At 51.6% G+C, this 23,007-nt stretch overlaps 2 protein-coding genes across 5 annotated transcripts; both read right to left on the bottom strand.

Annotated features, from left to right (window-relative positions):
- Positions 1 to 1,492: 1,492 nt before the first annotated feature.
- On the bottom strand, positions 1,493 to 6,568 carry Mrpl12 (mitochondrial ribosomal protein L12). Its single transcript, XM_052756152.1, has 6 exons — positions 6,560 to 6,568; positions 5,581 to 5,927; positions 4,905 to 5,091; positions 4,577 to 4,663; positions 1,995 to 2,132; positions 1,493 to 1,866 (listed from the first exon to the last, which is right to left on the bottom strand). The coding sequence occupies exons 1-6, from the start codon at positions 6,566 to 6,568 to the stop codon at positions 1,750 to 1,752; spliced, it is 885 nt and encodes a 294-aa protein (XP_052612112.1). The 3' UTR covers positions 1,493 to 1,749.
- On the bottom strand, positions 6,450 to 22,946 carry Hgs (hepatocyte growth factor-regulated tyrosine kinase substrate). 4 transcript variants are annotated; one of them, XM_052759896.1, is made up of 22 exons: positions 22,814 to 22,946; positions 21,425 to 21,509; positions 20,518 to 20,593; positions 20,035 to 20,127; positions 18,842 to 18,965; positions 17,709 to 17,761; positions 16,761 to 16,829; positions 16,005 to 16,129; positions 13,563 to 13,641; positions 13,383 to 13,481; positions 13,139 to 13,234; positions 12,329 to 12,367; positions 12,101 to 12,244; positions 11,953 to 12,012; positions 11,314 to 11,521; positions 10,808 to 10,980; positions 10,593 to 10,733; positions 10,340 to 10,514; positions 7,741 to 7,874; positions 7,539 to 7,658; positions 7,311 to 7,397; positions 6,450 to 7,029 (listed from the first exon to the last, which is right to left on the bottom strand). In XM_052759896.1, the coding sequence occupies exons 1-22, from the start codon at positions 22,848 to 22,850 to the stop codon at positions 6,919 to 6,921; spliced, it is 2,328 nt and encodes a 775-aa protein (XP_052615856.1). In that variant the 5' UTR covers positions 22,851 to 22,946; the 3' UTR covers positions 6,450 to 6,918. The 4 variants fall into 4 exon arrangements, with proteins under 4 accessions (XP_052615856.1, XP_052615854.1, XP_052615855.1 ...); XM_052759894.1 differs by having other exon boundaries at positions 7,311 to 7,433; XM_052759895.1 differs by having other exon boundaries at positions 11,314 to 11,524.
- Positions 22,947 to 23,007: the final 61 nt, after the last annotated feature.

Here is a 23,007-nt window from a genome sequence, read left to right on the forward strand (position 1 = left end):
CCTCAGACTTTTTTTTCTATAATTTATTTGTATCTTGTGTGCATTGGTGTTTTGCTTGCATGTGTGTCTGTGTGAGGGTGTCATCCCCTGGAACTGGAGTTACAGGCAGGTATGAGCTGCCACGTGGGTGCTGGGAATTAAAACCAGGTCCTCTGGAAGAGTAGCTCTCAACCACGGAGCCATGTCTCCTGGGCCCCTGCCTTCAGATTTCTAAGCGCATGGCCAGAAAAACATCCAGAATCACAGGAATGAGGTTAACTTAATGGCCAAAGAGGTCAAGGTCACTCTACCCACTGACTAGAAACTCTGGCCCTGGCTAAGATGATAGTCAGTGCAGAGGTGAACTTTCCAGGCCACAAGACAAGCCCAACCTGGAGTTCTACAGCTCACTCACTACCTGCCCCAGGTGTTGTGGGATCTGGCAGGTCATGCTTAGGCCTCCTGGTAGCCACCTTTGTGGTGATAGCCCTGAAGTGCTACTGGAGAATCATTAACCAGAACAGTGTGGCCATGAGCAATCCTCATGGAGGCCAGGAGTTCAGCCGGGTGGGGCTAACCGGATCTCGGCCGTTCTCACAAAGCAACACTGCAGAGCACACTGCCCTCTTCTGGTCTCTCAGAGGAACTGCAGAAGTTCTTCCAACTGGAGGACTAAGGTCAGTGGTATCTTCTGCTCAAACACTCCTGAGGATTTGGGCTCTGGTCAAAGACCAGCTGAAGAAACTTCTGATCCTCTCCCAGGCTCTGCCTAGAAGTCTAGGAACAAAAATAGCTACTCCACACCCCACATGTGGGGTGACTTACCCCAAGCTTAGTCACCGAGCCCCAGCCGGGTGGGTTCCCCAGAACTCCCATCCTGCTAGCTAAGTGTGGTTACCTCCGCACATAAAACCCCCTTGCCTTGGGCATTAGGGTTAATAGCTCAGCCCCTACCCACACCAACTGGAGTGATGCTGGACCCAAGACTGTCTTGGTAGGTTGGGACAGTATTACACTTTGTTACTTTAAAAATTCCAAGTAGTGCCGGGCGGTGGTGGCGCACGCCTTTAATCCCAGCACTCGGGAGGCAGAGCCAGGCGGATCTCTGTGAGTTCAAGGCCAGCCTGGTCTCCAAAGCAGAGTTCCAGGAAAGGCGCAAAGCTACACAGAGAAACCCTGTCTCGAAAAACCAAAAAAAAAAAAAAAAAAAAATTCCAAGTAGTGAAATGGAAATTCCCCATCCAAATCTCAGATTACCCCCCATCCCACCCCACCCTCGCCAAACTCCAGTTCCATACCCACCTGCTGTGCCTGTATGCACAACCCGCTGTGGGGACCAGAGGACAGGCCCCTGCACAATGGAAAGTAACTGGATGGCTGGAGACCCTCAAACATCGCCAACGGGGCAGTGGCAGGGGCAGACAGCCTGGGGAAGATCCAGGGCACACACATGCCTCTAGGTGACCCTTTATACCACCAGCCCTGGGCACACACACCACTCACTGTACACACCTAGCCTCAACAATGTATTTTCTCAGTAGCCACCAGGGAGGTGTTCACTTTGTAAGTTCCCAAGGCAATCTCTTGAGAGCTCTCAGGCTGTAACTGTCCCCATCACAGTAGGTCCATCCTGTCCCTCTCCCAGGAGAATTCAGTCACCAGCGTCAGCAGCTGTTGCTCCCAACACACCACCTGGGAGTGAAGCAGGTGTGAGCAGGCCTTTGCCCAGGTCCCAGGGACCTCAGTCCAAAAGTCCTCAGAACAGGGGTGTCACTCCAGAACTACAGTGCCACCCACTGCTTCCAAGGCTGCCTTGATCTTTTCAGCCTCAGCTTTGGCGACGTTTGCTTTGATTTCCTGTGGCAGGGACTCCACTAGCTTCTTGGCCTAAAAGAGACAGCAGTAAACATTTGGGGTACTGAGTTGTCATTACGAAGCCCAATAAAGAAAGGCCTAGTGCCTTTCTTTCAGCACCAACACAGGGAAGGCTCTCAGGAAGGGGAATGGGGTCCCACCTGCACAAGGTTTATGCCCTGGACATAGTTCTTGATCTCCTTAATCAGTTTCACTTTGTCCACAGGCTTTGCTTCTGTCAGACGGACAGTGAAATGTGTCCGTTCTTTCTTTTTGGGGATGTCTTCTTCCTCAGTCACCTTAGGGTGTGGAAACAAAGAGGTAAATTGAGGAAGGATGAGGTAAGGCTGCCCACCAGGACCTGCAGGTAAGATCTAAGTAGACTCTGAGCTCTGCGCTCCACAAAGCATACCAGGCAGGTCACCACTCCTACCAGACCCTACTCTTTCATCTAGAGCTGCGTCTATCTCCCCACAGGGCAAGACCCTGAAACAAGCCTCACATTCCCTCTATCTCCTGACATTTTGCCCCATCCCCCCAGGTTTTTCAAGACAGTTACTGTGTTTGTGTTGCCCTGGCTGTCCTAGAACTTGCTCTGTAGACCAGGCTAGCCTCAAACTCACAGAGATCCACCTGCCTCTGCCTCTTGAGTGCTGGGATTAAAGGTGTCTGCTACCACACCTGGCTCATTTTACCTCTTTAAAACTGTAATTGATGGGGCTGAGTAGATGGCTCAGTTGATGAAGCAGCATTTGCCTTGCAAGTGTGAGGACTTGAGTGTGATCCCTGAGCCCTGGCATGGCAGCTTGTGCCTGTAACCTCAGCACCAATGAGGCAGACAGGAGGATCCTGAGGGCCTAGCCTTTTCAGACTGTTGTGGGCTATTTGTACACTGTGTGAAGATATATTGCTGTAATTGGTGAAATAAAAAGCTGAATGGCTAATAGCTAGGCAGGAGGTACAGGCGGGATTCCTGGGGAAAGGAAGAGGAGGAATCTAGGCGTGCAGAGGATGCGAACAGGAAACAGGAGGTGCAAGATGAAGGAGAGGTAACGCCACGTGACAAAATGTAGATTAATACAAATGGGTTAATTTAAGGAACTCGTCAGGAACAGGCCTAAGCTAAGGCCAAGCTTTCATAATTAATAACAGGTCTCCATGTCATTATTTCGGAGCTGACTGGCGGGACAGAAAAAGGCTCGTTACACCAGGCTAACCAAGAAACTGTATCTCAAAATAAGGTGAGTAGTGCTTGAACAAGAGAGGCTTCCACATGAACACATGTAAGCACGCACAGGTAACAAGCAATTGTACTTATGAGGCAGGGAGAATAACAAATGCTTTGCAGATAATAAAGTTATAGAAAATCAGGACTATTTCAGTCCTCAGCCAACAAAGCCTATGTGTCAATAACCAATGACAACTTTCCCCCCGCCTCCGAGACAGGGTTTCTCCATGTAACAGCCCTGGCTGTCCTAGAATTCACTCTGCAGACTAGGCTGGCCTCGAACTCAAGAGATCAGCCTGCCTCTGCCTCCCAAGTGCTGGGATTAAGGCGTGTGCTACTATCGGCTGGCTAAATGACAACATTTAAAGCCCTGCTATTGCAAGACAGCTCACATTGGGACAGGTGGACCATGGTCCTCCTGATCTGATATATAGAGACCTTATGGTCCAGCTCAGTCCTGGGGCATGACTGGATTGGGTTGCACAGAATGGATCTTTTTCAAAAGTACTCCAGCTTAGACAATCCTACCCTTGCTTCAGAAGTTCAGTTTGGGCTAGAAATAGTTCAGGTTAGGAGAATATGTTGTTCTTTTGGAGGGACATCAGTTTAGTTCCCAGCACCCATGTCACATCAGGCTGGTCACAAGGGCCTATAACTCCAGTTAGAAAGAATCCAACACCCTCTTCTGTCCTCTTTAGGGACCCACATACATATGGCACACACACACACACACACACACACACACATGAATGAAAATAAACCTTTAAAACAAAACAGAACATTTGACTTGAATCTGGTCCTGAACAGCTTAGAACTCAGAGATGCACCCACCTCTATCTCCCAAGTGCTGAGATTAAAGGTGTGTGTTACCACGTCCAGACCCTTCCCAGTTTTTAAATGTTGCCCGGGTCTGTCAGCTAGATCTGTGAGGAATGCCTCTTCCTCAACACCTTCAGGTTTCATTCTCTGAAATTCCAGCCCTCTACCCAACTTAAGCTGCTTCCCTACTGGCCTGCCAACCCAAAGCACACCTGGTACGGGAGGCTGGTACTCTAACATTACCACCACATCCCTGCACCTTGCCTACTTTCTCAATAGCACTCATGACTCTGCTGTCTGATGTTACCATTCATCTCTTCACACCACTGTGCTTCCTTCCTTAGGAAATAATGTCTACCAACCAGCACAGCTCAGAGCAGTAGAGGAACTTGTGGACGTGAGTTTGGTCCTCAGAACCCACCGTGGAAGGAGAGAACTCCCGAAAGTTGTCCCTTGACCTCGCCCCATGTGCTGTAACACGTACACCCACACATACGTACAATAATAAGTAAACAGAACAAGACCTTGCATGCCTTTGGCAGAGAGGAGTTCCCAGAAGTGCTGCAGGGGAGCCCACAAAGGGCACACACTAATGACAGCTGCAGACCCAAGCAGGGGCTAGAGAAATGTGCCACATGTTGAGGCCAACAGTTAACTAGGTACACAGAAATGGCTCTTTCTATTGCCTAGGCTCACCTCAGGGGCTGCAGGTGCAGCAGGGACGGCACCAGGCATCATGCCACCCATTGGCATAAGGCCGACATCCTGGATCTTCAATGTTTTCTGTAGGATAGAAGAGAAGTCTCAGTGGCTGGTTGTTAAAACCCGAATGTACTTTCTAATGGAGGAACAAGACTGTTGGCTCTGGCATCTCGGAAAGCATGTCTGACAATTTACCAAACTCCCGAAACACATCCAGAAGGGACAGGGACCTCTGACCCTGGTTTGACAAATTACCAAACTCCCCAAATACAAACAGAAGGCAGGGACCTTAGTCCTGGCCTATGGGGCTCTCTCCCAATACCTTCAGGAGTTCGTTGAGGTCTGAGATCTCCAGGAGAGTAAGGCTGGCAATGTCTTGGACCAGCTGCTGGATCTTGGGAGGATATTCCTTGGGAGCATTATCCAGAGGTGCACCGGCGAGTGCTTCACTCTTCCGTTGGCTGCTGCTCCTCAACTGCCGCGCTGCACAGACACCGGGGACCTGTTGCCTAGACCCCCATGCAAACAGGCGTCAGACCCGTGACAGGGGGAGATTGAGGAGACCCGAGGGCACAAATGGTTCATGTGCTCAGTCCGCCACAACTGGGCCCAAAATTCACCAGTTGGGGCTAAGGGGCCTTCAAAGCTTCCCTACATTTGACAAAGAGTCTCAGGATCCCAAAGGATTATGCCGGTAATCCTGCACGAAACAGCAGGCTTCTGGTTGAATGAAATACATCAACCTAGAGGGTGCATTCTGCTGCACCAAGCATTGCAAAGCGCCGGCCTCGGGCTACGCTGCCGTCCACAGCCATGGGTCTCAGGAGCGGGAAGCTTGGGACAAAAGGTACCTGCGCCCAAGGTCGCCCAGGCCGAGCCGTCCTCTCCACGCCCCACCAGCAGGGCCGCGGAAGGTGGCCATGCGCCCGCCACCCGTTCCCTTCGGACCTGCACCAGCCCGCCGTCCCGGCAACAGCGCTCTAGACCCCCCACTATACCTGGCAAGGCGGAGCGCAGCTCCCCGCATCCCAAGCCGCGGCCCCCACAGGCGGCTAGCCGCCGCCGGCAGCATAGCTCCGCAGGCGGGAAGGTCACACGCGGCTCTCTGCGGAAGCGACGCTCTAGCCAAAAGCAGGCGAGCTGGACGGGCCGCTCTAGCCGCAAGGCCTCCAAGCATTGGCGCCGAGGGCCGCTGCTCTGGTCTGGGTTGGTTCCTGATATTACGCACTAGGCGGCGCGACGCGCAGGCGCAGTCTGGGCCCGGAAGTAGTGCTGGGCTAGCGGTTATCTCCGAAAACCCTGTAGGGCACCCCTTTGTTTCTCCCGCAAAATACACAGGCGCCCCCTACATGCGGAGCTCGTCCGTGTAGACCCCTGAATTCAGCTCAGTCGTCCAAGAGATTAGCGATATAAGGAGTCCAGTTCCCTAAGCTTAAGCGAAGGGCCTAGTCCGTTGTTCTAGCAGCCTGGAACCCCTCCCCAATGCGGAGAGCTCTTTACTAGGCGCAAGCATGTTCCACCAAGGCAGGCGCTTAGCTGAGAGGGAAAGCGCCAACACTTAGGGCTTCAATGTCCTCACCAGAAATCAGGTTGAAATGTATTTCAGGGTGAGATATTGAGAACTGAAACCTTAAGCAGTGGTTTGGACCCATTAAGGCTGTAAAAGCCCACTTTTGCGCCCTTTTACAACTGCTGGGTGATGTCCTGTGTCACATCAGTCAATACAGAGTCCCCACTCGCAAGGAGACATTTAAGACTTCGCAACCAGTACCTCCCAAACTCCAGAACTGATGCAGACTATTGGTAATGAAAAGTACCTCCCACTCTGGTCCAAAACTGAGCCTGCTGCCCCACCAAACACTCAGGACAGCTTTTGAGATACACTTTATTGTCAGTGTTCTGCACTGGAGAGATGACTGAGGAGTAGGGAAGCTAGAGACGCCTGAAGCCTCCACCCTTGCTGTTTTTTCGGGGTACCAGAGCCATGCCTGGACACCACATAGTTCACACCAGACTCTCTGGGACAGGCTAAGCATCCTCACAGCAGTCACCTGTGGCAGGCTCCAACACAGCTGGGCACTCCTCAGAGAAGGTCCTACCTGCCCTGCAAAGTCCCAGCCCCAGGGAGAGTCAGACTGCATCAGGATCAAAGCAGGGAACCAGTGACAGGAACCAGACCACTGAGGACAGGGAAGAGGGCCAGGGTGAAGGCCCACCCCTTGCTCACAGAAGGGATACTACAGGGCAGTAACAGGGGAGGAAATGGCTAGTTAGACACATAAGTCGTTTCTGTTGAACCGTAGTGTTACTCTGGATGGTGAGTGCCGGACTCAAAGTCAGTCAAATGAGATGAGCTGGGCTTCACTGCCCGGTGCTGGCGGTCCCTGTGTAGGCGGTGGCTGGGCCACAGGGGGCTGCTGCTGGGGAGGGCCAGTGGAGGGTGGCATCTGGAGAGGAAAAGCAGACAGACCTCATCACCCTTCTTTTCACACACAAGAGCTTTTGTTTAGAACAAGCTTCATCTCATCAGAGTAGACGTCCGGTTGTTACCAACACTGCCAATGCACTCACGAGGCTCCTGTAAATCTGTCCTCTCTTATGCACGCATATATGTGTATGTGTTTGCACTGACTTGCGTGTCCCCACTCTGACAGCTGAAAAAGCCCCGAGTATAAACCTCGTGCGAGGGATCAAAGGAAGCAGGGGAAGTGGCCTGAAGATGGCTCACCTGCTGGTACATGGGCTGTTGCCCTGCGATGTAGGGCTGCTGGGCTGGCAGAGATGCATCCTGGCCTGGAAGGGTGGTCATGAGATTCTGTGGATAGTGAGATGGAACCCAACACTGAGTAGTCTGTGACAAGAGAGACACAGATCCTTCTGGCTTGAAGAAAGCCCAAGATGGAAGGACCTGTCCTGTGCTAACCCCTTACGCCCAGCAGAGACTCGGTCTCTTTACCTGCATGTTGTATGGCTGGTAGCCCATGGACATTGGCTGGCTCCCCATGTAGCCTATGGTGCTGGTCTGTGGAGGCTGGGAGATGGCTGGGAGGCTCTGTGGGGCCTGAGAAGCCACAGTCTATGGAAGGAAGGGGGTGAAGTGAAGCAACAGGCAAAGGCTGGGAGCAGGTGAGAGGGAGTTAGTTACCTTGCCCACATACCTGGTAGCCTGGGGTTGGAGTGGGCTGGTAGGAGGAGTAGGCCGGGCTGGTGGTGGGCCCAGCCTGGGCCTGTGGGGCTGCCTGTGCCCCAGGGGCACCTGTTGGGTACATGTAGGCACTGACCATGCTGGGATCTGTGACAAGAAAGATGAGCTGGTTCAGAACAACAGAGTGAGAAGAGAATGCCCTTTCCTGGGGTTCTCCTTTTGCTGTGCCTTTCAGAACCAAGTACATGTTTCACATTCTTATAAAAGGTAGGTAAAGCCAATAAGGGAGAAAGTAGGTCCGAAAAGAAAATGAAAGCAGAAAAAAAAAAGAACCTAATTCTTTTTGTTTTGGTAGTGCTAGGGGCCGAACCCAGCCAAGGTCTTGTATGTGCTAGGTAGGTGCTCTACCTGAGCTACAGCCCCACCCTTCAAACTGTGTTGAAACAAGGGCTAGTCACAGTGAAGGGAAGGGGCTAGAAGAGTTGACATGAGAATTCTGAAGCTCATAACTTGGAGTTTCACAATCCAGACAAGAGGAACACAGACAAACACCCTCTCCTACAGTAGCTCAGGCTAACACTTCAGGAAAGACTATGTTGGACAGAAATGAACAAATATATCAGGGACAACGAAGGACACCCCCTGTCAGGATGAGAAGAAGTAGAGTGAACTTGGTCTGCATACCACATTGACATACTCTACAAAGTCCTCTGTGACACCCTAAGAACCCAAGCCTTACTGTCTGCTGGAACACAGGTCTTGCACTTGGGACCTTCTTGTCTCAACCTCTCAAGTGTTGGATTATAGCTGTACACCACCACACACAGCCTGAGACTTTGCTTCTAATGGCTATCCCCACAAAGAGAAAGCAGGATCCCAGAGATCCAAAGAATGGACAAGCCAAGCAGAGTACTAGGCTGACCTGGTCAAAAGGTGACAGGCTAGTAAAGGTTACAGAAGTGGTTGGCAGACTCACATGGGCCCTACCAACGATAATATGAGCATTAAAGTCAACAGAAACTGGGATAGAGAGATGACTCAGCAGATGTAAGAGCACACTCCTCTTTTTTTTTTTTTTGATTGTTTGTTCGGTTTTCCCTAACAGGGTTTCTTTGTGTAGCCTGGCTGTCCTGGAATTCACCCAGTAGACCAGGCTAGCCTTGAACTCAGAGATATTTGCCTCTCTCTGACTCCAAAGTGCTGGGATTAAAGGTGTGCACCACCACTGCCCGGCTCAGAGCACACTCCTCTTACAGAGGATTCAAGTTTAGAGCTTAGTTCCTATGTCAGATGGCTCACAATTGCTTGTAATTACAGCTCCAAAGGATCCAACTACCTCTTGTGGCCTCTGAAAGCACCTGCACTCCCATGCACATACTTAGACAAAGACACAGATATACATATAATTAAAAACATAAAACTGCCGGGCGGTGGTGGCGCACGCCTTTAATCCCAGCACTCGGGAGGCAGAGCCAGGCGGATCTCTGTGAGTTCAAGGCCAGCCTGGGCTACCAAGTGAGTCCCAGGAAAGGCGCAAAGCTACACAGAGAAACCCTGTCTCGAAAAACCAAAAAAAAAAAAAAAAAAAAAACATAAAACTTGGCCAGGTGTAGTGCCACACACCTTTAATTCCAGCATACAGAGGCAGAAGCAGGAGGATCTCTAGGAGTTCAAGGCCAGCCAGGGCTACAGAGACCCTATCTCAGCAAACAAACAACAGGGCGGTGGTGGCGCACGTCTTTAGTTCCAGCACTCCGGAGGCAGAGGCAGGCGGGTCTCTGTGAGGTCAGCCAGGCCCACACAGAGAAACCCTGTCTATAGTAGTGAAGAACCGTTGCCCTTTGAACAAAATGTCTACAAGTTCATACCTACATAAATGACAAGGGCAGAGAAGGGAAAGTACCTCCTCCAGAGGAAGGATGGTGACTCAGAGAAAGGTACTACTTGGCAAACACAAGTTCAAGCAAAACTTAGAAGATGCAGGAGTCTGAGAACCAAGGGATTTGCTGTCTCAAGGCCTTTTCTAAAATGACACCTACTGACAACGGGAACAGATGAGACGCCTGCTGAGCCCACCTCAGCCCCATGGCAGCGATGCAACTAAGCAATACAACGTACCTCACATGCCAAAGCTCCATCTTGTGCCTTTCTGACTAAAGGTGTAGTCCACGGCACAAGCAAGCACAAACACCAGACAAACCAAACTGAAGGCAACTTGCCAACTTCAGGACAGTGCTCATGAGGTGCTCAGGTCAGCATCACGCAGCACAAAACAGAATGTGCAGTGTTCAGAAGAGAACAAGGTGGGACAGGCTGACAGATACAGTAACAAGGGGCTTTTCTATTGGCACAGAAGCCTTCGCTGGGGCAGTGTGTGATAATGACCTGCTGAGATCCACTGTCTGCTGTCTGTGAGCACATCCTGACTTTAGGAAGTGCATTGTGGGTGAAGGGCTTTCACCTGCCCTCACTCTAGAAGAGATCAGGAAAGAAGTTGTGTGTGCATATGAACAATGTTTCCCTATGGACAGGAAAACACAACTGTAGAAAATATTCACTTAGAGGATTGGGGAAGCTCTGGAGCAGTCTCGCAACCTCTGTAAGCTAGTTACCTGCTGTGGTACCAGGCACGCTGGGGTAGGGGCCAGTGGCCGGGGCTGCCTGGCTCATGTACACACCATGCATTGGGGAGCCCTCTACGGAGCCTGCGGGGCTGAAGGTGCCAGGGAAGCTGGTTGGGCCTGACGGCTGGTAGAGTACACCCCCAGCTGTGGGCATAGCCTGGAGCTAGAGACAAAGAAGAGCCAACAGTCAGTGGGGTTGTCCTTGGCCCAGGAGGGGCAAAGCGGGGTGGGTAGCACATGCCTGGGCATAAGGCAAGGGGAAGGCAGGCATCTGGGCACGCATCTGGACCGTCTGCTTCTGCTGCTCCAGGCGCATCTGCCGTTCCTTCTCTTGCTCCTGCAGGCGCTGGATAGCCAACTGCCTCTGGACCTCCAGGTACTCCTACAGCCAACAGACAGGTGGTGGTCAGGCCAGCCTGGGCCTCCCCTACCCACATGCCAGGTCAGGTGCCACACCTGCTTCTTCTGCCTCATGATCTCCAGCTTCTGTGCCAGTTGGATTTGGCGTTGGCGCTCGGCCTCCTCAGCTGCCCGGCGCAGTTTTTCCCGGTGTTCCTCACGCAGGGCACTCAGAGCTCCTCGGGCATCACGTATCTGTGCCAGCTTATCCTGGAGCCCCTCATAGTACACTGTGTGCAAAGAACAGGGCAGCTCAGATCTCTCACAGCCTGGAGGCCTAGTTGGTATGGACTTCTGCTCTGTCTGGGCAGAGCTGCTGGCACTGGGCTGTGGCTGGAAAGGAGCAGAGCAGGCCCCACCAATGGGAACACCGCCCAAGAGCATTCTGTGGAGGAATCAAGAGCCTCAGTGGAGTATGGGCAAGGAGCCCTGGGTCTCACAAGACCCAGGAACCATTAAGTTAACCACTGAATGGGGCTCACAAGACTACTGCCTGTGAGAGCTGAAACCCGTGACGCCCACCATGGCTCCAGAGTGACCCTCGGAGGCACTTGGACACCTACACCTGCGCTCATCCAGCTGGTTGAGCAACTCCAGCAGCTGCGGGTGCATGCTGTTGATGGACTGGAAGAGTGACAGCACGGCTGAGTCGTTGGTGATGCTGCGGCCCCGCATGTGGTTGCTCTTCATACGGTTGACAAAGGTGGTGACAGCATTCTGTAGGGCCTTCAGGAACTGCTCGTGGCTCTCCTCTGACTCCCCATTCTGGTACTGCTGGAGACGTAAAGCAGGTGGCTGAGTACCACCATGCCAGGGGTGAACACTCTGCCTCCTAAGCCTAGGAAGTATCCTTGTGAAGGTGCCAAGCTGGCAGACAGGCATTGTCCACTGTGTTTAGAGCCTTGCACGGACAAATGATCTAGTCCTTAGCCTGCTTGACAAGTGAAAATCGTCAGCATCCCTGGTCTACACACAAAGCAACACACCACAGACTGAGGCTCTCATCCACCAGGACACTGTTCCTCAACTCAGAGCTGGGTAGGAACCCTGCCTGGGTATCACTGGCAGACAGCTCAGAAGTCCAGGGAGAGGTGGGGCCTCCTCTGAGCTTCTCTGGAACATGGGGACCACAGGGCAGCTGGAGCCTGAGAGACTCCTTGCTCTAACACAGCCCTCCAACCAGGACAGGATGCAGAGCTTACCTCACTAAAGGGGCCACTGGAGGGAGTTATGGACTGAGAGTCTGTCTCTGGAAGAGGACCCTGGAAGAGATCAGAGAATAAGGGCATCTTTGGCCAGCTTCGCACCTTGCCCTAAGGACTGACAGTCAAGAGTGCAGAGGAGCCTTACCTCCACCATGCTGTTGGGGGCTGTATGCCCCTCCCCAGGCTGGGCAGCTGGCTCCGTAAGGGGCACAGGTGCAGATGGTGTGGGGCTCTTCCGAGCCTCTTCCTGTTTCTTCTCCCAGTAGTTCCGGTTGAGGTACCGTGCAAGCTGTGAAGCAATGAAGGAGGGAGAGGGAGTTACTGGTGTGAGTTAGGAAGCAGAAGAGTGCAGCATCGACACTGTGCTGCTTACCTCAGGGTCGATGTCCTCAGCCAGAGGTGCTGATGAGTTCTGGGGAGACAAGCAGAGTCTGAGCAATGACAGGATGAAGGAGGCAATCATGTGATCCCCAAGCAGTCATTCAGACAGGAACCCGGATGGCACCAAATAACAGCAGATCACAGGGCTGGCCAATGTTCTAGCCACCTCTCTGGCACCTGCCAGCCCTTCCCTTCACAGGTCCTTTGGGGCTGGCATCCACTTTCCTTCTTGGCAATAAACTCTTTTTTTTGTTTGTTTTTTTGAGACAGGGTTTCTCTGTGTAGCTTTGCGCCTTTCCTGGAACTCGCTTTGGGCAATAAACTCTTAAGATCCTGAGTTATGAAACTGTCATGTATCACTAAAATCTTTATAAGGTACAGGGCAGCACCGGCCAGGCCTTACTGACTTCCTAGACAGGTGCCAACACTTTGCATGGACACTGTGCCGAGCTCTAATGAAGCCCTAGTGTGTGGACTGTACTCAAAAACCTGAGGAGGAGGAGTTTCCTCAACTCCAGCCCCATCTGTGGCTGGCCACTCTACAGAGCTCTGCAGTTTCCAGGTGAGGTTCTAAGTTGGCTACATCTTCACTCCCATTTACAGGACTGAGGGTGGGAGTGAGGCGGATCTCCAGGAGGTGAGATCTGTAATAATTAATATATGCAAGGAGTGTGGAAGGTTCATCTCCCTGGCAGGGGCCTCTCTTGGTGTCCTCTCTACCCCTATAAGAAAGCCCCAAACCAGCAGAACCCTTTTGGTGATCCCTGGAAAGAGAGAAGCCAGCCTGGCTGACATGGCTCACCACAGGTGAGGAATACAGACTGCCGGCTGGGGGTGCAGAAGACGCCAGGGGTGTAGGCTCTGCCTTTGGGTGCGCTGTGTATGCTGACTTCTGTCTCTGAAGCAGAACCAGGAACAGACATCATTAGGGGAGCATGTGGCCCAGGCTAAGGAAGAGAGCTTCCACACACCTCATCTCCAAGCATCTGGGGCCCTCCATCATCTGGGGAACCTCAAGGTGGCCCTCACAGGGCCCCGTGGCTTACCATCCTCTCTTTCTCCTCAGCCTCTGACTGTGAGAGGGCCAGAGCCAGCTGCAGCTCCTCCTCTTCCTGCAGGGCTGTCTCATCCCGCTTCGGGGGCAGCTGAGGACAGACAGGGTGGAGTGAAGAGGGCCCCAGGGAAGAGGGGCAAAGGTGTTCTGGGGACGAGGAGGGGCCTCATACCTGAGACTGCTGTGACAGGGGGCTGGTCAGGTACTCGGGAGGCAGCTCTGTGGTAGAGGCAGCCTTTCCTTCTGCTTTCCTGCAGGCAAGATGAGACACTGTAAGTGACCATACACTGACACCAGCCTCCCAGGGATTCCCTCACACCATCTCCAAAGACCAACAATGACGGTCCTACAGGGACATGTGGCTCCAGGGAATGGCAAGAGGGACCCTTGCCCCTCAGCCAGCTGCAGAAAATGAATGGATCACTTGGCTTAAGTCAGTTCCTCTCCTGGAAATGGCATTTCAAAACCCTTTCCTGGCTGAGCTGAGCAAGGGCCTTTCTATAGCACCTAGACACTGCCTAGTGCACCTACCATGACCAGCAATGGGCCTTCCCCTCAAAAGATGCCAGTAAGGGCAGCAAGGTCCAGGCAGGCCAAGACTTTTCTGGAGTTTGAGACAGATCAGAGATTTCTCCACAAAGTGCGGCTGAGGGCCACATGTATATAGCATCATCAGGATTCCAACCCACACATGCTCTCTTCTAAAAGAAAAACCACGCTAAAGCATGTCTACACACACTGAGGGGAGGAAGGAAGCCAAGCAGCCAGCATTACAGGACACGATGGTTGGAAATGGACCTCTGTGGAACGAGGGTGGGTTTCACAGATGGAAAGCACTGTGCAAAAGCCGAGGCCAAGACTCATCTTGGCCCTTCCCATTTTAAGGCAAAAGAGCTTCTTTCAGCAAAATCTGTGCCCTGACAAGGGATGTGATGTAGTGTTCAGTGTGACTAACTGGCCATAGAAATCCACTATACTGGGGGCTAGAGAGATGGCTCAGCAGCTACAAACATGTTTTGTCTTCCAGAGGACCAGATTCCTAGCCCTCTATGAGGCAGCTCACGACTACCAGTCACTCCAGTTCCAGAGGGATCTGATGAATCTGGCCTACTCAGGCACCTGCATACACCTGCACATGTCTATACACAGACACATACATATAATTAAAAATAAAAAAGTGAGCTGGAGAGATGGCTCAGCAGTTAAGAGCACTGGCTGCTCTTCCAGAGGTCCTGAGTTCAATTCCCAGCATCCACATGGTGGCTCACAACCATCTATAGTGTGATCTGATGCGCTCTTCTGGCATAAAGGTGTACATGCTGACAGAGCACTCATATACATAAAATAGATCTTTAAAAAATAAAAAAATGTATCTTTAAAGAAAAAGAAAAAAAGAAGTGATCCCTCTATAAACTGTGATTGATACACATTCTCTTATCTGCTTCTGTGATGTTGGCTCTGACTAGATGTGAAGCTTTTCAAAATCCACAGTCATTCACTGTAGACTTCACTGAAATGCATACCCTATTTAATGTCAGTGTATTCTGGAACATTAAAAAAAGGGGGGAGGGCGAACAAAACAAAAAACAAGAGCTTCTTTAGGAGCAGCCTCCTCACCCAACTGGTCAAAGGTCATCAGTGACAGATGGGAGAGGGTCACAGCCTCACACCTGGGGCTCTCACCAGAAACAAACACTCTGCAGCTAAGCACCCAGTAGCCTCAGACGATCCTAATGGAGGGATGTACACAGGGCCCACACCCTGGGAACAAGCATCACACGTAACAGAGGCTGAAAACACTATCCTGGTCAAGGAACCTGGGAAGGTATGATAATACAGAGACTATGCTCTGAAGCCCTGAGAGATCCCAACAGAGACAAAACCACAAAGACCCTTCTAGGACAGTGGTCAAACTGGAATACCCACAAGGACAGGTGCTAGCAACACAACATCACATGACCTATAACAATACAGCACCAACACCTCAGATCATCTCTGGGCGTGTTCAAGCATAAAGGACCATGAAGAACACACAACTCACTTCAGGACCATCAAAATCACTCAGTGGGAGTAAAGTGCCTGCAGAGCCAGCAAGATGGACCTAATTTTGTTCCCCAGAAGAAGAGAATCGACTCCACAGGCATACCAACCACAGCATTAGCACTCTCACCCAATTATGTCTGCTTCCCAACCCCAACAAATGTTAAAATTTAGAATAAAATGGAAACATAGATACAAGGGGGAGGGGGAGATAAGATTGACCAGACAAACCACCGTTGAGAAATCCAAGGGAAGGGCTTGCACACATGTCCCTGTAGACACACTTTGTACCACACTCACCCCTTTTCTGTAAGCATTATGTCTTTCTTTCCTTTTGGTTCTTTTTGAAACAGGGTCTCACGTAGACCTTAGGTGATCTGGAACCTGCTATGTAGATTAGGCTATTGTGGGGCCCTGTCACCCTACCCACCCACCTGTTCTGGGATTTGGGCTGGTGGAGCTGCCTGGTATAGCTGCATGGGCTTGCCTCTTAACACTTCTGACAGTGCTTCAGGAGCCTGTGAGGTCTACAGCCCTGAAGCATGACGGAGTACCCAGGGAGTCTACAACTCACTTGTTCAGCTGCTCATAGCAGGGCTCACACACGCGCACCTCCTTCTCAATGCCGAACTTGGGGATGGTGGAGTACTTGGAAGAGCACTTGCCGCAGAAGATCTGTCCACATGCCCGGCAGTGGTGCTGTGAGATAGAGCAGGACAGGTCCAGTGACATTGGTTACGGTTACCCTGATTGCCTGTCAGCCAGAACTGCCTTGGACAGTGTTACGAATTGGAGCAGGGGCAAGGACAAGCAGAGCAAAAGAGATGGAGACTTGTAGGAAACTCAATTTCAGCCACCATTTGGAGGAAAAGAAAGGAATTAAAATTAAACAACAGGCAGGGCAGTGCACTCAGGAGGCAGAGGCAGGCGGATCTCTGTGAGTTCAAGGCCAGCCTGGCCTACAGAGCGAGATCCAGGACAGCTGGGGCTACACTCGAAGAAAAAAGAAGAAGAAGAAATGGGTCTTCACCCAACCCTGGAGAAATACTACAGTAGTGGTTCTGACTCGGACCTCAGCCTAAGCTTGGGATGTCAGATCCCCATGGTGAAACTGGGCCTTGCCCATGAGGCAAACTTCAAATGAGGGTACTGATCATCATCGAGGCCAAATACCAAGCTCGTGCCTCAAGTACCAACCAGTTCTTAGCTGGATTTGCCTCCAAAACCATCAGGCTGGAGCAGAAGAGACAGGACCACCCAAAAGGAACATGGCTTTTTGAGAAGATGGCAGGGGGGTGGAACTGAGCATTCAAGTCCCTGGGGTACTCACTTTACGGGTCACCACTCCAAACTGTACTCTGCACCGGTGGCATTCCTCCGCATCCACCCAGTCAGGGGCCTAGGGACAACAATCATGATCACCTAACATTCCCTTCCAAGTGCCCAAGACGGCAGAACTTATCGCATGTCCCAGATAGGAAAGCACCCAGAGAGGGTCCCAATGTGCCAAGCTCCCCAAATCAGTAGCCCAAACCACATGACCCAGGGTTAAGTTGCTTCAAAAAAAGAACCTTCTCCTAACAGACTTCCTGTCAAAGGTATAATCCTGATTTGTGGATGTTATATTTTTGAAAGAGGGTCTCTATGTAGCCCTGGCTGTCCTGCAACTCGCTGTGTAGACCAGGCTGGCTTTAAACTCACAGAGATCTGCCTGCCTCAGCTTCCAAAGTTCTGAGATTAAAGGTGTACACCATCACAACTAACCTCGTTCTAAGGTCATGTAAAGGAATTCACTCCCTTATTTTTTCTTTCTTTCCTTCCTTTTCTTTTTTTAAAAATAGTGCCAGAGATTAAACCCAGAGCCTTGTACATGCCAAGTAAATGCTCTACCCCTGAAGCACACTCCAAGTCTAAATGCTTTTTAGCCACATGAACCCAGTAGCTACAGCCCAATGGCATTATGAACCCTTTTCAACCTGGCCTATGGGAACAACTGTTTTTTTTTTTTCTTTTCTTTGCTGAGTGCTGAACCCTGAACCACCTCGTTCATGATAGGCAAGAGCTTTACAATGAGCTCAATCCCTAAGGCTTCACATTTTCTTTCTTTTGAGTCAGAGTCTCATTACATACTTAGCACAGGATGTCCTAGAGTTCATGGCAATCCTCCTCTGGAATGCTGGGACTAAAGGCATGAGCCATCCGTACCGAGTCCCAAGACCTCCCTCCTTCCCCAAAAGAGCTTCTAAGACTGACTAGCAGTGGATGACCCAGAACTCACTCTTTCAGCAGCAAACATGGCATCGCTTTCCTTGAATTCCGGGAAGACATGTCCTAGAAGAAAAAAAAGCAGTTGCTACCGTAGGTCAGGTTGAAAAGGGTTCATGATGCCATTGGGCAGTAGCAGTGCACACCTTTAATCCCAGCACTTGGGAGGCATTGGCAGGTGGATCTTAGTGAGTTCTAGGCCAGCCTGGTCTACATATCAAGTTCCAGGACAGCTAGAACTGTTATACAGAGAAACCCGCCCCCAAAAGAGAGAGAGAGAGAGAGAGAGAGAGAGAGAGAGAGAGAGAGAGAGAGAGAGAGAGAGAGAAAAGTCCTTCAGCCTCCACGCCCTGGTCTAAAATCTGCAAGTGACTTCCTGCTACACATACAGCAATAACACATTCTGGTCTTGCTCTCCTCTGGCATGAACCACTCTTCTGTCCCTCCAGCAGGTCCAGTGTACTCTGACCCCAGGGTCTGAACTGGAGTCCTCTGCAAAAGGTGCCAAGGCAGAGCTGGAGAGACGGCCTAGTGGTTAAGCACTGGCTGCTTCTTCCAAAGGACCCTAGTTTGACCCAGTCCACAAATGGCGGCACACAACTCTAGTTGTGTAACTCTAGTCCTCAGGAGGTCCAGCACCCTCTTCTGACCTCCACAGGCACCAGGCACACATGTGGTCCACAGACATACACTGCAGGCAAAGTATCCATACAATTAAAACAAAACAAAACAAAATAAAGAAATGTGCCAAGGTCCTGGGGTTGCTCAGAACTCCTAGAATCCACTGTATTGACTTGAGAGGTCTTCCAAGACTGCTCATCCTGTGCTACCCCAAGAAGCATATCACTCTGAGTATACTTGTCACCAGACTTTACTGTTTCCTGCCTGAAAATACAGTCTACTGCCTCCCTGTTGGGTGGAGGCATAGAAAGCAGGACCTCATCAGAGCCTGACCTCTCTCCATGGGGCTTTCCAAGACTTGGGGAACACCACCTCCTTAGTCTCACTGCCAATCACTCAGGGAGGACCAGTCTACCCTCCCTTGTCCCTTATCACTGGGACGATTTAGCTTAATTGCTAGCAAAACAACCCTAAGGCTCCTGGTGGCCTTGTTCCCAGCCTGGAGCTGGGGCAGTTCTAACTCACCTTCTACTTTCATGATCTGGTATGTGTCCTGGACCACTTTGTACTTGGGCTCGTTCCGGAAGGCATGTGCCCAGGCCTGGATCAGGTACAGGATCTTGTTCCGAACATTAACTTCCACTTGCCTCTGTGGAGCAAGAAGGAAGTGGGGAGGGCTGCAGGAGAAGGGTCTGAGGCCTCAGTGGGAAGAGACATCTAGACCAACTGCCCTGAATAGAGACAACTGGCATAAAGGCCAAGGAGAGTCCCTGGGTGGCTGCCAGGCACCAATCTAATCTCAGGAGCGACTCTCCTGAGTATGTACACGTGTGCATCATCACAATTCTTAATCCTGAGAGAAATCAGAGGACTTCCAGAAACTACACTGCTTCATGTTCCTGATCTACAACCATGTTTCCTTCTCCATTTCTCCATGGGACAGTTCCACAATTGGGGTCCACAAATGGCACTCTCTTAGGGAAGTCATGACACCAGCCTGATGCCTCTGCAGGATAACAGAACCCGGTGTGCTGACACGCGAGCAGGAGGTCTCCGGACGCTTTGCCCTCCTCTGGCTATGCAATGACTGACCCAGGTCTGATTTAGGCCCCAAGTGAGAGGGGCCCAGCTAACAGTTCAGTGCCTGAGACAGGTTCGTAGCAGCACGGGTTAAGGGTGGAGCTTCCTGGGGACCAAAGCCCAATGCTGTGTCCCATGAAACAGCATCACTTTGCCCAACCCACAAACCCAGCTGCATCACCATCCACATCACAACCCCAGGTGGTCCTGGGGACAATCTACACGGATCCTCCCTCCCTGGGGCAGCTCCTTGCTCGGCCATTTTGCCCTCCTGACTCTGTCACAGACACACCTAAATTTTAACCTCTGCACCTCCACTGCTCAGACCCCTCCCACCCTTTAGGGTGTCACTCCAAACCTCTTCCCCAAGCTCCTACATACTCCATGACCACCTCTGCCCACAGTCCTAAAAGACTCAGCCCCATGCCCTGCTTCTGAAGCCTTCCCTGGTCCAAGAAGAACAGTGTCTTCCTCATGCACATGAGCCTGGAGGTGTCTCTCCCCGGGCCTAGGCTGGACTCACAGACCACTCACAGGGACCTCCTCTTTCACACCCACTGCTCCCCTGGCTGTAGGGCCCTCAAACACTTACAAGAGCTGGTAGTATAGACAGCTCCACCTTCTCTCATGACACATACCTTCAGCAGCTCCTTTAGTTCTTCCATGGTCTGTTTGTTAGCCACTTCATCATGGACTGTCTGGCCACAGTTCTTTACCACAGACTCCATCACCTGAAAATCCCAAGGAAGAGAAAGGCCTAGCTTGTGTCCAGGGCAGGGCCTTTCTCTTGCTGGAAGACAGGCCTCACAGGCCTCTGAGCCCACTCAACCTGTCAGGGACCCCAGCAGCACCCAAAGACAGGCTGCAGGTCTGGTAACACCCTGTGGTCAAAGGTGATGCCATCGCAGCCTTCACGGTGTCTGTTTGGACTACAGGTGGAGAAGCAGCATCTCTGCTACTTCCTCTCTTCCCACAAGCGTGCTCAAGCTCAGTGGCAATGAGTGCTAGAGGGATTCCACTGGCCGCTATGTTCCTGAAAATTGGGCATGGCTGCCTGACAGTGGCAGGAAAAGAATCTTTGAGTGTGGAGACCAAAAGACACCGCACAGGGTTCTAGTTACCTCCAGGGCATACAAAGCCACGTGTGGGTTCTTGTCATTGACCTTCTTCTTGATGGAATTTATAGCATATTTTGCTCTGAAAGAAAAAAGCAAGCATTAGTAACAGCAGTAAGAGGAAAGGAGGGGAAACACCTCAGTAAGATGAGGAAAGCTCTCCACCATCTCCATTTATTTTTTGAGACAGGGTTTCATGTAGCCCAGGCTGGCCTCCAACTCAATGTGCAGCTACAGAAGACCTTGGACTTCAAGATGGGGGTCTCATTGTATAGCCCTGGCTGTCCTGGAACTCACTATGTGGACCAGGCTGGCCTCAAACTTGCAGAGGTTCTCCTGCCTCTGCCTCCCGAGTGCTGGGATTAAAGGTGTGCGCCACCACCACTGCCCGGCTGACCCTGGACTTCTTATCCTGCCTTTCCCTCCCAAATGCTGTGACTATAGGCAATGCCATCATGCCTGGTTTGTGCTGTGTTGGGGATGAAACCCAAGGTTTTATACATGATGGGCAAATACTCTGCCAACTGAACTATATGCCCGGCCTTCCACATACCATCCTTCAGACCTCTAAGTATCTACAAACTGTACAGCTTTAATCGTCCCAAAATAAAACACCCGGATGCAGACCAGGCAATTGCCTACATAAAGAACTCTCCACCATCTCCATTTATTTTTTGAGACAGGGTTTCATGTAGCCCAGGCTGGCCTCCATACCATCCTTCAGACCTCTAAGTATCTACAAACTGTACAGCTTTAATCGTCCCAAAATAAAACACCCGGATGCAGACCAGGCAATTGTCTACATAAAGAACTCTTGTGGTCAACTTAATCTTGGGAGAGGAGTGGGCACCACAAGATGTCAGCATAGTACATGGCTGCCCCTCGCTTTACAGGACGGGCCCTCCTCACTTACTGTGTGTCTCCCTGACGGATCAGGTCGCAGATCTGTAGAATGGACTCCCAGTCCGTCTCCAACAGAAGCTGGCTGGTGGCTTTGTCTAAAAGAGAGAGATGTCACTCAAGGGGCCCATTGTGCTGTGCTTCCTAGGTGGCTCCCAGGGTAGCAAGTTCCCTCTTGTTAAACAGCTGAACCCAACAGAAAATCCTCTTGAAGCACACTGACAACATTGCAAATGGCATCCTCCCGTGCAAGAAGCAAATAATGTGGAAATTAGAAAACAATGGCTGCTGTGCTTGCTCCCTATCAGCTGTCATTTCAAACTCTGAATTCACTCAGAACCTCAGGAGATAGGCACTACCTCCATCCCCTTTAAAGATAGAGGGAAGTGGATGCCTGATACCACAGCTTGCTGGGCACTTTGAATTGCCATGCACTGCTGCTTCTCAATGGGATCACCTGACCCTCAGAGTCTCATCATTTAGATGTTTTGTCCTTTATATCAGCTCTTAGCCAGGCAATCACTAGAGAGATGAGGAGGGACCATGACTTCTCCACTCCAAGTGGAGGGGGTAAAACAAAACCTCCAAGGATTCCCCAGCTAACACTCTTCACATCCTTATCACCTCCCTTCTATAAGAATGAGCTATCCCAAAACACACCAATTTCGTTACTGATCCAGCAAATTACTGGACTCATACCTGAAGTGTTGAACCTCCCCAGAAGTGAGAGTAAGGAAAACACTGTATCTACAGCCCCCTTGAAAACCCTAGTTCAGAAAGAAGCAAATGAACGGACTATGGTGGCACCCTGTCGCTTGTTCCTGGACACAGGACATTTTTATTGAGAGAATGGGGCATGCATGGCAAACCCATTGTCCCTCCTAAAATTTACGCTCTCCAGGAGGATCAAATAGGATCAACAAGCACCTCCAACAATGAGAGAAAATGTCTTCCAAAACCCAGGGACACTTCCAGAGCCCAAGGGATAAACAGGATGGGGCGGGCTGGGGTCCTAGAAGGCAGTCCCCAAGGGCCTCAAAAGGTTTGAGGGCTGTATCGATTCCACCCTTCGAGCTGGTATTAGGGTCAAAGGACCCGCATGAAGCTAAGATCTGAGTCATATACTTCATGACTCAGGACTTTGGCCCAATCGGTTCGGGGGCGTCGGACCCGGAGGAAGCGAGGTCCATCGCGGATTCCCCAAGAGCATCCCCCACTGGAACCCAGGGTCGAGGTGCACAACCCCGACGGCCACACCCGAGGCCCGGGAAAGGTGTAGTGATCCCGGGAGGCCGACGGCTGGTCAGAGCGGCCGGCCCGCTCCCCTGAGACCTATGCAGGCAGCGTCTGGAGGGTGCGCGAGAGGGCTGACGGCGAGCTGGCTGGCTGGCGGACGCGTTACCTAGGAGACGCTCGAAGGTGCCGCTGCCTCGCCCCATGGCGACCCCACTCCGGACCGACGCCGCGGGCGCTCCCTCTTTCGGAGCTGACGCGCCCCCCAACTTCCGCTTCCGTCTTTGTTTTTCTGCGCGCGCAAGCGCACGTCACCGCGCCACCCCGAGACCGGCCCCGAGGCAAGGCCTTGCGCTGGCTCAC

The sequence above is a fragment of the Peromyscus californicus genome, unplaced genomic scaffold, assembly GCF_007827085.1.
Source record: "Peromyscus californicus insignis strain IS unplaced genomic scaffold, ASM782708v3 Scaffold_3__1_contigs__length_106647218, whole genome shotgun sequence".
NCBI lineage: Eukaryota > Metazoa > Chordata > Mammalia > Rodentia > Cricetidae > Peromyscus > Peromyscus californicus.